The 12,792-nt window shown below is 41.3% G+C and overlaps 1 protein-coding gene across 1 annotated transcript in view; it reads right to left on the bottom strand.

Moving 5' to 3' along the window:
- Positions 1–53: 53 nt before the first annotated feature.
- Positions 54–12,792, bottom strand: part of pgfb (placental growth factor b) — a 31,055-nt gene continuing 18,316 nt past the window's right edge. Inside the window, exons 2-7 of the mRNA XM_029675446.2 lie at positions 5,760–5,796; positions 2,578–2,774; positions 2,355–2,434; positions 2,186–2,215; positions 2,019–2,081; positions 54–1,908 (exon numbers count right to left, since the gene is read on the bottom strand). Coding sequence (XP_029531306.1) covers positions 1,887–1,908; positions 2,019–2,081; positions 2,186–2,215; positions 2,355–2,434; positions 2,578–2,774; positions 5,760–5,796 — 429 coding nt within the window. The 3' untranslated portion in view covers positions 54–1,886. The remainder of the gene's footprint in view (positions 1,909–2,018; positions 2,082–2,185; positions 2,216–2,354; positions 2,435–2,577; positions 2,775–5,759; positions 5,797–12,792) is intronic.

The raw sequence follows: 12,792 nt of genomic DNA on the forward strand, positions 1-12,792 counted from the left end.
CACCCTCTCAACAAATGGTTTCTCACAAAAAGTATGATATTTGAGCTACATAAGACAATGATATATTTCTTTATTAACTGTTGCACACTCTTCACAGATATAATATATCTATATCTATTTACAATATATAATACTCACTCAGATGGGCATATCCTTTATCATATTTGATTACAACATCACAGATTCTATTTTATTTTTTAGATAAAATAGGCATACACTTCTCCAGAACAAATTTGTTCTTAGTCATATTAAAGGACACTGTCTAATAAATACACAACAAGCACAAATGATAAAACAATTCTCTACTCTTAAGCGTGAAATGTAATTCATGGTTCTGTACATCAACCCACTGCTTTATTCAACAGACAATACACAAAAATGCCAATATGAAAGTCATGTTAAAAACAGACCCACCACAGGTGGAGGGCAATGTGATAGTGTACTCGATTAGTGTGTAGATTGTAAAATGACTTGAGGTGAGTGGATGACAGAGGGGAATAGAGAACATTGAAACTCTAAGAGCAGCAACTCGTTTTAATATTTGGTTCAGCTGTGAAAGAATCAGAAACACAAAGTAGTCTGGAAAAAACACAATAACACCGTAAGTCATGAAACAGAAATGACAGCAGAAGTTATAGGCCTATAAATGAAATAGAGAAACAAGGAACACACCTAGTCTGAGGGTCTTGATCACCAAGTTAAAATGTTAACAGAGTTTATATGGTCCAATTAGCCATTTCACAGCAACCAGTCAGTTCAAGTTCCATGATTGTTCATAGCTTAAGTTGGTTTAACTCAGCTCTTTCTAATGCAGCTCCTTAAATTCATACTGGGGTATAGGTCTACTTGCAGTGTAGGTATACTTGCAGTGTAGGTCTACTTGTAAGGTCTACTTGTAGGTCAACTTGTTGTCTGATTTAACATTAAGATGAAAAATACAATATGTATGTTACAGTATATTGCATAGCCTACATGTATATAGATGTTGTGGTTATTTTATGATATTTTCTATTTAATTAAATAAAAGTACACCAACACCTTGTCCTATGAAATATTTATGATGGACATAACTGTACCTATTATATCAATAATATAATTCTATACCTCATCCTAAACAAATCTCTTTTTAAAAAATGACTCTGAAAATGCCATTGGTAACCACTGGAGGGTAATATTCTACTAGTATAGTCCTGTTGCTGCTGCTGGGGCTCCTGAGCACTTAGTACGCCCAGACTCCACATAAGGCTGAAACTCACTGACTGTACTAGTCCATAGTCCATGTATGACAGTACAATGTTTTATATCACAACACAAAAAGTTAAATGTAACTTATTCCGTTTGGGAAAGGAGTTGCTAGTCTACTAATGAACCTACTTGCCATGAGAGGACCCCAAGTATTTGGTTAGTCGGTTAGTCCTAAAGATTTTAATGAAACAACATAGAAAGTTCATGAATGGAACATTTATTCATAAATAGGCCTATTCATGTTAAATGGGATAAGCAGCTAAAACAACCACAGCAATAAAATAAACAACACTAAACAATAATAATCATGTAATTATGCAAAATATCCATCATGATTTTAACTTTACAACCTTTAAATGTTTGGTCTTCAATTGCACTGCTTCACAAAAATGTCTCTCAGGTCAGTTGTCACCAAGGTATTTCTTTCACCAAGCAACATGTGCTTCCTGTGGAACCTAAGTTAGAAACACTCCCCTACAGCAAGAGGGCCTGTCACCATAACAACCCAGCTGCTTAAGTCTCTAGGTGCATGGAGACACACAGTATTGATGTGTTTGTTTTGAAGACACTTGATACTGTTAGCGCTGGGCAGGGAATAAATAGAGATGCCGGTTGCAACGGGTGTAGGGCTGCTACTGCAGTTATCTGCGAGGTGGCTGACACCTTGGACACAAACGAGATAGATGATACATTAATATGTGGTGCATTTTTACTTCACACAGAAAGAAGGATGGACAAATGTTTTGCTCATTTTTCCAGACGTCATTACTCACCTGTCACAATCTTTCACTCTCTGTCTCTCCTTTCTTTTCTTTCCTCTCCCTCTCTGTCTCCTTCTGCAGAAATTATCAGCGATATGAGCTCAACTATCAAGTATTATAGAGACATCTGTCCCACTCTCTAACTTTACAATGTACATTATGGCAATTGACAGGCTCACCTTTCACTTTTCACCACAGCCTTCCTGATTCTAGGAATGAAATATGAACACCACTGATTAATTATATAAACATCAGTCATATAATTTTACATAATATCATATTACAATGCAGCTGGTTTACAGTGACCAAACACATACTACCAAAACAGGAAGTCATTTTTTCTCTTACCTACATTCACATGTCTGGTGCTCCACAAAAGTCATCTCAACGTATTCTTGACCCTGCTCCGCTGGCTTGATTTTCAACAGCTGAGAATGAACACGTTGTTGAACAAGTTGCAGGGGAAAAAAAGTAGAAAAAAGCATTTTTCCTTGCCTTGGCATACAAATATTAAATACACTGATGACCTCACAACATGGCATCCATCCTCAGAAGGGATGTGTCCTATTACCTGCATGGTGACATTAGAGGTCCGAGTAGGATGACACTCCAGGTTCTCGTCGCCACAGCAACCAGCGCAGCGCACCAGGGGCACACAGGAGGGGCTGTAGATGTGCTCCACCTCCCCAGGGTACTCTTGGACCACCTCCACCAGCTTCTCTATAGTCCGGCAGAAACTACGGCCCCACACATCCTGGAACATTAGTACTGGAGGAGAGGAGAGGAGAGGAGAGGAGAGGAGAGGAGAGGAGAGGAGAGGGAGAGGAGAGGAGAGGAGAGGAGAGGATAGGAGTGAGACAGCTGTCCATCACAGGACATATAGCCTCATAAAGCCATTGTACAGTTCCCTGGATGCCCCAATCACATCCACCCATGCCTCCTGGCAGCTCCCCAGCCTGATGGATCTGGACTGGAGGAGAGATGGCTGGTGTGATGGCTGGTGCTGAACCTGCACGTAGAGGGGATTACCCGTTTCAACACTTCAGCCGATAGAGACGCACACTTGCACAATTACAGTGTGCCTCATTAGCCTAGTCTCATATCATCTGTCACACTGTGCAATTCAACAAGCAGAGTTTTACACCAACCGGCTGAGGTTTGTGTGTGTGTGTGTTGTCTGTCAGCTTAATTCTGAGATGGCACAACATCCTTTCTTAATATTTCCCAGTCTGCCTTATTGTTTTTTTCTCCATAATGTACTGTACTCACTGTCTATGTTATCACAACCACTATGGCAAAAAATAGAGCCATCTGCAGATTGTTTCAAAAAGATTTAGGACACTCATCAAGTGTAGATGCTGAAACATAAAAAGAAACACTGTGAAATGCTTGGTGTCTATCCTGGTTTTCATTTTTAAGAAAAAAGGTTGTGTAATACGAGCTTTCCTGTGGGAGCATATGTGTGAAAGTGTCCCCATAACATTGTCAGTAAAGAAAAACAAGGACCAACTCTGCCCGAACAAACAGAGAGGAAAGAGAAAACAAACACTGGAAATTGTTTTCCATGAACAGAACCTGCCCGGGAGCAGAGCTGAGCTGAGCTGCCCCCCGAGGCACCTCTGGGATCTGGCTGACCCTGGGGTCACTGCATGGAGCCCGGCACCAGAACAGCTGTTTATAAAAGCAGACAGGTCAGGGGGAGCCAGGCCAGGCCAGGGAGGGGTGAAGGATATGTTGTCTCAATCCTCCTAACAGGTTATAGGTGCACATTACATTAAGTCACACATTCCTTTTCTTTTTCACTGTTGTTGCAGTGATTTACAATATAGTGGGGAGAGAGGATGTGAGAGGAAGTGTGTCAAAGGGGTTTAAGGGTGTCCCCAGTACCTCCTTCAGCAGCCCCTGTAATTCCTAGCTGCTTGTCCTCACTTACCCCTTCAACCCTGAAACCTCAACCCTCAGAGCTTATTAACAAACCTGACATCCTCCACCCCAATCAAGGACCATTCATTAATGCCTTTCAACCATATCTATAATTAAGCTGCTAATAGATGAATCAATTCTGTTTTCGAGTGTTCAGAGAAAACAAGCTACAGAGAGTGTTGTAGTACTTGATGTATTTCAACATGGAAATATCTCACTGTACTAAATGGCTATGCAGCATGTGAGGAAGAGGAGGGAAAGCACCCCATGGTTTACGGCAGGAGGATGTAGACTGTAAAAACAGTGTGCGTCAGCCTCTCTTTCACCAATCTGTCTGTCTGTCAGCAAGACAAGCTGCATAGATGGAAAGCTAGCTTCCCTCCTCTGGGTACATTGACTTCAATACAAAACCTAGGAGGCTCATGGTTCTCACCCCCTTTCATAGACTTAAACAGTAATTATGACAACTTCCGGAGGACGTCCTCCAACCTATCAGAGCTCTTCCAGCATGAACTGACATGTTGTTCACCCAATCAAAAGGATCAGAGAATGAATCTAGTACTGAAAGCTTAAGCTACAGCTATCTAGCACTGCAGTGCATAAAATGTGGTGAGAAGTTGACTGAAAGAGAGAGAAAGACAATAGTTGAACAGTTTTGAACAAATTAATTTCTTCCAAAATTAAGGAGAAGCAAGACAGAGAGAGAGAGAGAGAGATTTCATCCTTTTTTTCACTTTCATAGCTAGCAAATGCAGCTAGCTAGTTTAGTCTACTCAAACACCCCGCTCAAACAGAGGGATGCTATGTTAGCTAGCTGGCTATGACTATCCAACACAACACTAGAACTCTAATACTAATTTATTGCCCCCGGGGCCCGCCGATGTTTGTGTAAAACTGCTTACTGACTGTACACTGTAACGTTACGGTATGATTGTAGCAGGTTTACTAACACATTAGTTATATTAGCTATGCTGACTATGATGTTACTTTAGCTAATATGGTGATAACGATGTAGCGGTTATGATATGGTTTGGAAAGTTTTTTTTCACCTGGTCACATACAGCTGATGTGTTGTGCATTGAAGTCCATAAGCGAAGGGAAAAGGTGAGAGGAGGAGAGAACATATATGTGAGAAGGAATCAAACGTGGTTGTTATGAAAGTGAACTGTGTTTATGTGTGATCAGGGGTGTATTCATTCCACCGATTCTGTTAAAAATTTAAAAAATGTTTCTTAAACGGAAGCAAACGGAACAAAACAGGGATAAACATACCTGAATTTGTCCAATAGAGACTCTTGTTTGCAACTGTTGAACTAATGATTACACCCTAGATCAGCTGGATGCAAGACAGTATTGAATGTGTCACTGTCTGTCCATGTGTCACTGTCTGTCACCTCAACATTTTCTCTCGACCTGTGTGCACCTACATTGTAAACTTTCATTCATAGGCTAGGTTGTAGAAACGTCATGATGGGTATAGGGAAAATTTGAGTATCATGTTGTAGCTTAACCCTATTGTTGTTACATTAAACTGGGAGAATGGAATGGGAATGACAGTCATCCAATATGCTGTAATAGAAATAAGGCCATGCTCATGAAAAAAAAGCTATCTTTCGCCATACAGTACAACAGTGAGCAGGACATCAGTGGTATTGGTATCCCAGAAATACAATTTCTGTGAAACAGAAATGGATATTCAGCATCACCTGTAGGCTAGCTACTCCTGTCTACGGAACCCTCACACATAAATCAGGAAATGTATGTTGCTTTGAAATATATATGATCAACATTATCTCATTTGTGCAGTAAAAATGCAGAAAAGATTCTTACCTCCAGTTGTGTTGTTTGCGCTGGGTGAGGGAGTACTCTGCAAAATAAAATAGACAAGAACTTAACGTTTTAAAAAAGCACCTGGACAGGATCATTTATTTCAGACAAATAAAATGCTTTCCAGCCATCTCAGAGAGTATATAGAGACTTGGAAGATCTACTGCGCTGCCAGAAGCTACAGATAGTATATGCGTGTGTCTTGGACAGTTATAGTTCTTGGAAAAGTGTGTGTTATAAAGTAACACGCCAAATGTATTGGCCTGACTTTACAGCTATGTCCTCTGGTGGTTAAGGTTGGAATTGCAAGGAGACGGAGCCATCTTGCAGAAGGAGCAGTTTTTTGTGTGATTCTTTCAATGGAAAACTCTCTTTGACAAACACCAGATCCAGAGTCTCTTATATACCACATTCCTCTCGGTGCCCAACTGTTTAGGTTCAAAACCTGTTTCCTGTGGTGTAAGATTCAGCTCTCTATTTATTTTCCCGTTGGCGGCTTCCCCCTCTGTCTTGATTTTTCCCATCGTCCAATGATAAACAGTATGCGTTTCTCATTGGGCTGGAATAACACAAAACCTCTGGGTGACTCCATCGCATGATCTCAGGAAGAGAAACCTCTATTTGTTCAAATATCCTCCAGCAGGACCATTGGACAGACAGGCGACGAACAACTTGCTTCCTCATTCTGTCATCGACACCAGTTTTGAGTTTCACAGGCTGATTGTCTGTGATGAGTACCTGATGACAAGTATTTTGATACACTGTCTGGATATCCATCCAACTACTGTGTGTGTGTAACAATGCTGGTCCAACAGTTACCATTGCCTACAATGGAAAATAACGGCACACGAGCAAAGTGACAAAGGACAGTCAGATGAAGTAAATCGGAGGTCTGTTTAATACTCTGTTAAAACCATCTATTAGAGGCCTCCTGAGGTTCTTGAGGTGTCACTACAGACCAGGGTTCGATCCCAGGCTGTGTCACAACCAGCTGTGACCGGGAGTCCCATAGGGCGGTACATAATTGGCCCAGCGTCATCCAGGTTAGGGGAGGGTTTGGCCGGGGGGGAGGGGGCTTTACTTGGCTCATTGTGGCCGAGTGATTCCTTGTGGTGGGCCTGCAGGCTGACTTCAGTCATCAGGTAAAAGGTGTTTCCTCTGACACATTGGGGCGGCTGGCTTCCAGGTTAAGTGGGAAGGTGTTAAGAAGGTTAGGCAGGTCATGTTTCAGAGGACACATGACTCAACCTTTGCCTCTCCCGAGGCTGTTGGGAAGTTGCAGCGACGAGACAAAATCGCAATTAGATATCATGAAAAAAAAATATATATACAAAAGAAAACATATATTAGAAACACCTCGACCATACTTGCAAACATTCGTTTGAGGATCAGCCAATTCAAATTGTCAATGTAGTTCCATGTGATCAAAGGCTACATGTTTGCTGTTCCCATTACGTGACCTGTTACATTCGGCCCTATGCTAACCTCACAAGGTGGCCGTGAATATTTCCTGTAACAAATTCAGATTTCTTTTGACATCTTTTCTATGGCATGCAGGGCATTTCCCACAATGGACTAAAGACAGGCATCGGTCTTGGAATTATTGTATCTGGGAGCTTGCTATGGTACTGTGAGTAACATTGGGTTTTCCCATTCATTTGCTGAATAATTCCTTGTGCCTCCATTGAGCTCAAATGCGTGTCGACGTTAGCTTGCAAGCTTGCTATGTCGAACAGGTTCAGTGACTAAGTTTTAATAATGCATTCTGCACCCGGGGGTTTCTATTTTTATTTCTATATTGTGACCAATGTTCCCATCTAAGCTGCGTGTGATGCGTGGACACACAGTTCCCCTGGGGCTGCCACTGCAGAAGAAATATCAGAGCTCGCAGAGAAGCACAAGATTGAACACTCAACTTTCTAGAGTTTTCACCTTAAGTTTCCCCCTTTAGTTAACACTATCAATTTTTTGTTGTTGTTTTTGTCTTAAACAGGCAGTGTTGTATTTTGAGACAGGCGTGAATAAGCTAAGTAGCCAATAGGCAGAGGGTAGCATAATCTGTCTGATTATTTGTAATAATTTATTTTGTAAAGTGGTTTCTTGCATCAAACAACACAACAACATCTCCTTGTCTTAAGTAAGCAGTGTGGCTTTGCAGCGTCGTGTTTCGGAGGACGCATGGCTCTCGACATTTGCCTCTCCCAAGTCCGTAGGAGAGTTGCAGCGATGGGACTAGACTGTAACTACCAATTGGGGTAAAAAGTACCAAAAAATGTTTTATGGTAGGCCTACATTATGATCAAATAGCCACAGTAACCTACTTGACCACTGTTAAAACTAACTTAAAGTGGGTACCCTCAGTGTTGACAGTAAACGCTAGCCGGAAGTTACACAGAATTTTCACAACGATAAAGTTTGCACTCAGCAGACCTGAAATTTGCTCAGTGACTAAAATAGTTAGAGGGAACATTGATTGTGACTGATCATTTATATTAAATAGCTAATACATTAAAGTCAAATTGCATTCCCTGTGTTGTTGTATTTGTATTGGTTCATTCTGATTTCATGGGAAGACATTCTGAGAAAAAGTTGTCTAAGTCTTTATATAAAGTGCATTCAGAAAGTATTCACACCCCTTGACTTTTTCCACATTGTTTTGTATTACAGCCTGAATTTAAAATAGATTTTACATAGAGATTTTTTGGACGCTGGCCTACACACAATAATGTCAAAGTGAAATTATGTTTTTGACATTTTTACAAATTAATAAAAAATGTCTTGAGTCAATAAGTATTCAACCCCTTTGGTATGGCAAGCCTAAATAAGTGCAGGAGTAACATGTCACATAATAAGTTGCACGGACTCACTTTGTGTGCAATAATAGTGTTTAACATGATTTTTGAATGACTACCTCATCTCTGTACGCCACACATACAATTATCTATAAGGTCCCTCAGTCGAGCAGTACATTTCAAACACAGATTCAACCACAAAGACCAGGTTTTCCAATGCATTGCTAAGAAGGGCTTAGCTGAGATGAGTAAAATAAAAGCAGACATTGAATATTCCTTTGAGCATGGTGAAGTTATGAATTACACTTTGGATGGTATATCAAAACACCCAGCAGTGGTGTGTATTCATGGATGCCAAGGGAAGCCAGGCTTCCCCCAAAAATGTAAAATAAAAAAACATAGATAATAATTCATCTTTTGTCTCGCTGTGTTTTCATACTTTTCCTTCAAATCTCAAATTGCGCGTAACTGCGTGTAACGATGGTGACAGGTGTGCACCAGAACGAGCAGCCTGGTGACCTAGAGGCCGGAGAGGGAGCACACATGGCACCATCTTTCTGATACTATCTGGTCATAAAGAGTATGACATTTTTGCAGCCTGTTACATTGAATGCAAGGGAAGCCAGCGAGCATTTGGCCTCCCTTGATACAATTTTTTTATAAAATAATAATCAATCAGCGTTAAGCTAAACTGAGTGAGTTCAACTCTGAACGGTCCTGGCACACCAAAACAAAGTGTCAAGGGAAGCCAGTTGGATTTGGCTTCACTCCAAATCACATCACATCAAGAGAAATAGGTCATTGTGTTGTTGTCCTCCGATGACTAGCTAGCTAGCTAAAATTGTCCCTTTCCTAAATTAGCCATGGTTGGAGATAGGTATTTGGACATGTGGTTTTACTTAATTCTCTGTACTGGCCAATGATTATAACAGCGATTCTGATCCAACCATAAATTCATACATTGTGACCCTGGACTGAGAGGATGAAAGTCCAATATGTAGCTAGATGTAGAAGGCTAATGTCAATTAGCTAACGTTGCCCATGAAAGGAAGTTAGGGTAGCGAGCAAGCATTTTTTCCAGGTAGCCTGGGACCACAAAACATAAAAGCATGTACTGTATGACACAGTCATAGACCGTTTCATCAACAAGAAAGAGAGGAAGATGGCATTGGCGTTTGTCTGCAAGTAAGGTGAGTCATCATGTTTTTTCTACTTGCATGAACGCACGCATGCACGCACACAGGCACGTGCGCACAAACACAAATCAGAACCATTGACAGCCACATCATATTTAGCTTACGTTGATTGGACTAAATTGTCTTTGGTATCTTTTAGTTGTCACTGTATTAGACTAAACATAGGTGATTTGATGAAGTTGAAATGGTGCTGGAATAGTGGAAACAGCTCGTTTCCTTTGTGACTTGCGGGAACTCTGTGGTTCTAAATCAATAGTTGTTTAGTTGTCCAAAAATGTTGGAAACATGAACTTGCTTGACCATGCTGTAGCCTAGGTCATGTAACTGTTTGTTACATGCAATATGCTTTGTGGAATTCACCAGACAGATGTTGCTCTCTGGTTTTGTGATGAAACAAATGTGTGGTTGAATTTATTCTGCCACTGTGTCTTCTTATTGCCTCAGTCTATATATCACAGTGTCAAGGCAAATTAACTAACAGGTTATAGAGCAAACAACGCAATTATCACCACCGAGCACGCCCCCCATTCTCATCGACGGGGCTGTAGTGGAGCAGGTTGAGAGCTTCAGGTTTCTTGGTGTCCACATCACCAACAAACTATCATGGTGCAAACACACCCAGACAGTCGTGAAGAGGGCACGTCAAAACCTATTCCCCCTCCGGAGACTGAAAAGATTTGGCATGGGCCCTCAGATCCTCAAAAAGTTCTACAGCTTCACCATCGAGAGCATCCTGATTGGTTGCATCACTGCCTGGTATGGCAACTACTCGGCCTCCGACCTGAAGGCGCTACAGAGGGTAGTGCGAACGGCCCAGTACATCACTGGGGCTAAACTTCCTGTCAACCAGGACCTCTATAACAGGCGGTATCAGAGGAAGGCCCTAAAAATGGCAAAAGACTCCAGCCACCCAAGTCATAGAGTTTTCTCTCTTCTACCGCACGGCAAGTGCTACCGGAGCGCCAAGTCTAGGTCCAAGAGGCTTCTTAACTGCTTCTACCCCCAAGCCATAAGACTGATGAACAGCTAATGGCTACCCGGACTATTTGCATTGCCCACCCCTTTTTACACTGCTGCTACTCGCTGTTTATTATCTATGCATAGTCACTTTATCCCTACTGTACGTACATGTACTTATTACCTCAATTACCTCGACTAACCTGTACCCCCGCACATTGACTCGGTATGTTTGTCATCGGCAAAGACTAGGGAGTTTTTTGGGGATAAAAAGAAAAGGAATAGAGCTAAGCACAGGCAAAGTCCTAGAGGAACACCTGGTTGAGTCTGCTGTCCAACAGACACTGGGAGACAAATTCACCTTTCAGCAGGTCAATAACTTAAAAAACAAGGCCAAATATACCAAGACAACATTGAATGTTCCTGAGTGGCCAGTTTTTACTTAAATCGGCTTGAAAAGCTATGGCAAGACTTAAATGGCTGTCTAGCAATGATCAACAACCAACTTGACAGAGCTTGACAGGAATATTAAGAGAATAATGTGCAAATATTGTACAATCCAGGTGTGAAAAGCTCTTAAGAGACTTACCCAGAAAGACTCACAGCTGTAATCGCTGACAAAGGTGATTCTAACATGTATTGACTCAGGAGTGTGAATACTCACAGTACCATTCAAAAGTTTGGAAACACCTACTCATTCCAGAGTTTTTCTTTATTTTTTGCTATTTTCTACATTGTAGAATAATAGTGAAGACATCAAAACTATGAAATAACACCATTTTGGAATCATGTACTGCAGTATCCCAAAAAGTGTTAAACAAATCAAAATATATTTGAGATTCTTTAAAGTAGTCACCCTTTGCCTTGATGACAGCTTTGCTCACTCTTGAGATTCTCTCAACCAGCTTCATGAGGTAGTCACCTGCAATGTATTTCAATTAGCTGGTGAGCCCTGTTAAAAGTTCATTTGTGGAATTTCTTTCCTTCTTAATGTGTTTGAGCCAATCAGTTGTGTTGTGACAAGGTAGGGGTGGTATACAGAAGATAGTCCTATTTGGTAAAAGACCAAGTCCATATTAAAGCAAGAACAGCTCAAATAAGCAAAGAGAAATGACAGTCCATCATTACTTTAAGACATGAAGGTCAATCAATGTGAAATATTTCAAAGTTTCTTCAAGTGCAGTTGAAAAAAACAGAGCACTATGATGAAACTGGCTCTCATGAGGACCGCCACAGGAAAGGAAGACAGAGAGTTACCTCTGCTGCAGAGAATACATTCATCAGACTTACCAGCCTCAAATTGCAGCCAAAATAAATGCTTCACAGAGTTCAAGTAACAGACACATCTCAACATCAACTGTTCAGAGGAGACTGTGTAAATCAGGCCTTCATGGTTGAATTGCTGCAATAAATCACTACTAAATGACACCAATAAGAAGAAGAGACTTGCTTTGGGCCAAGGAACAAGAGCAATGGACATTAGACCGGTAGAAATCTGTCCTTTGGTCTGATGAGTCCAATTTTGAGATGTTTGGTTCCAATCGCTTTGTCTCTGTGAGACGCGGAGTAGTAGCATGGAGGAGGAGGTGTGATGGTGTGGGGGTGCTGTGCTGGTGACACTGTCTGTGATTTATTTAGAATTCAAGGCACACTTAACCAGCATGGCTACCACAGCATTCTGCAGCGATACACCATCCCATCTGGTTTGCACAGTGGGGGACTATCATTTGTTTTTCAACAGGAAAATGACCCAAAACACATGTCCAGGCTGTGTAAGGGCCATTTGACCAATAAGGAGAGTGAAGGAGTGCTGCATCAGATGACCTGGCCTGCAGAATAACCCAGCCTCAACCCAATTGAGATGGTTTGGGATGAGTTGGACCGCAGAGTGAAGGAAAAGCAGCCAACAAGTGCTCAGCATATGTGGGAACTCCTTCAAGAAAGTTAGAAAAGCATTCCTCATGAAGCTGGTTGAGAGAATTCCAAGATTGTGCAAAGCTGCCATCAAGGGAAAGGGTGGCTACTTTGAAGAATCTTAAATATGTTTAACACGTTTTTGATTACTACATGATTCCATATGTGTTATTTCAT

The sequence above is a fragment of the Oncorhynchus nerka genome, linkage group LG12, assembly GCF_034236695.1.
Source record: "Oncorhynchus nerka isolate Pitt River linkage group LG12, Oner_Uvic_2.0, whole genome shotgun sequence".
NCBI classification, from domain to species: domain Eukaryota; kingdom Metazoa; phylum Chordata; class Actinopteri; order Salmoniformes; family Salmonidae; genus Oncorhynchus; species Oncorhynchus nerka.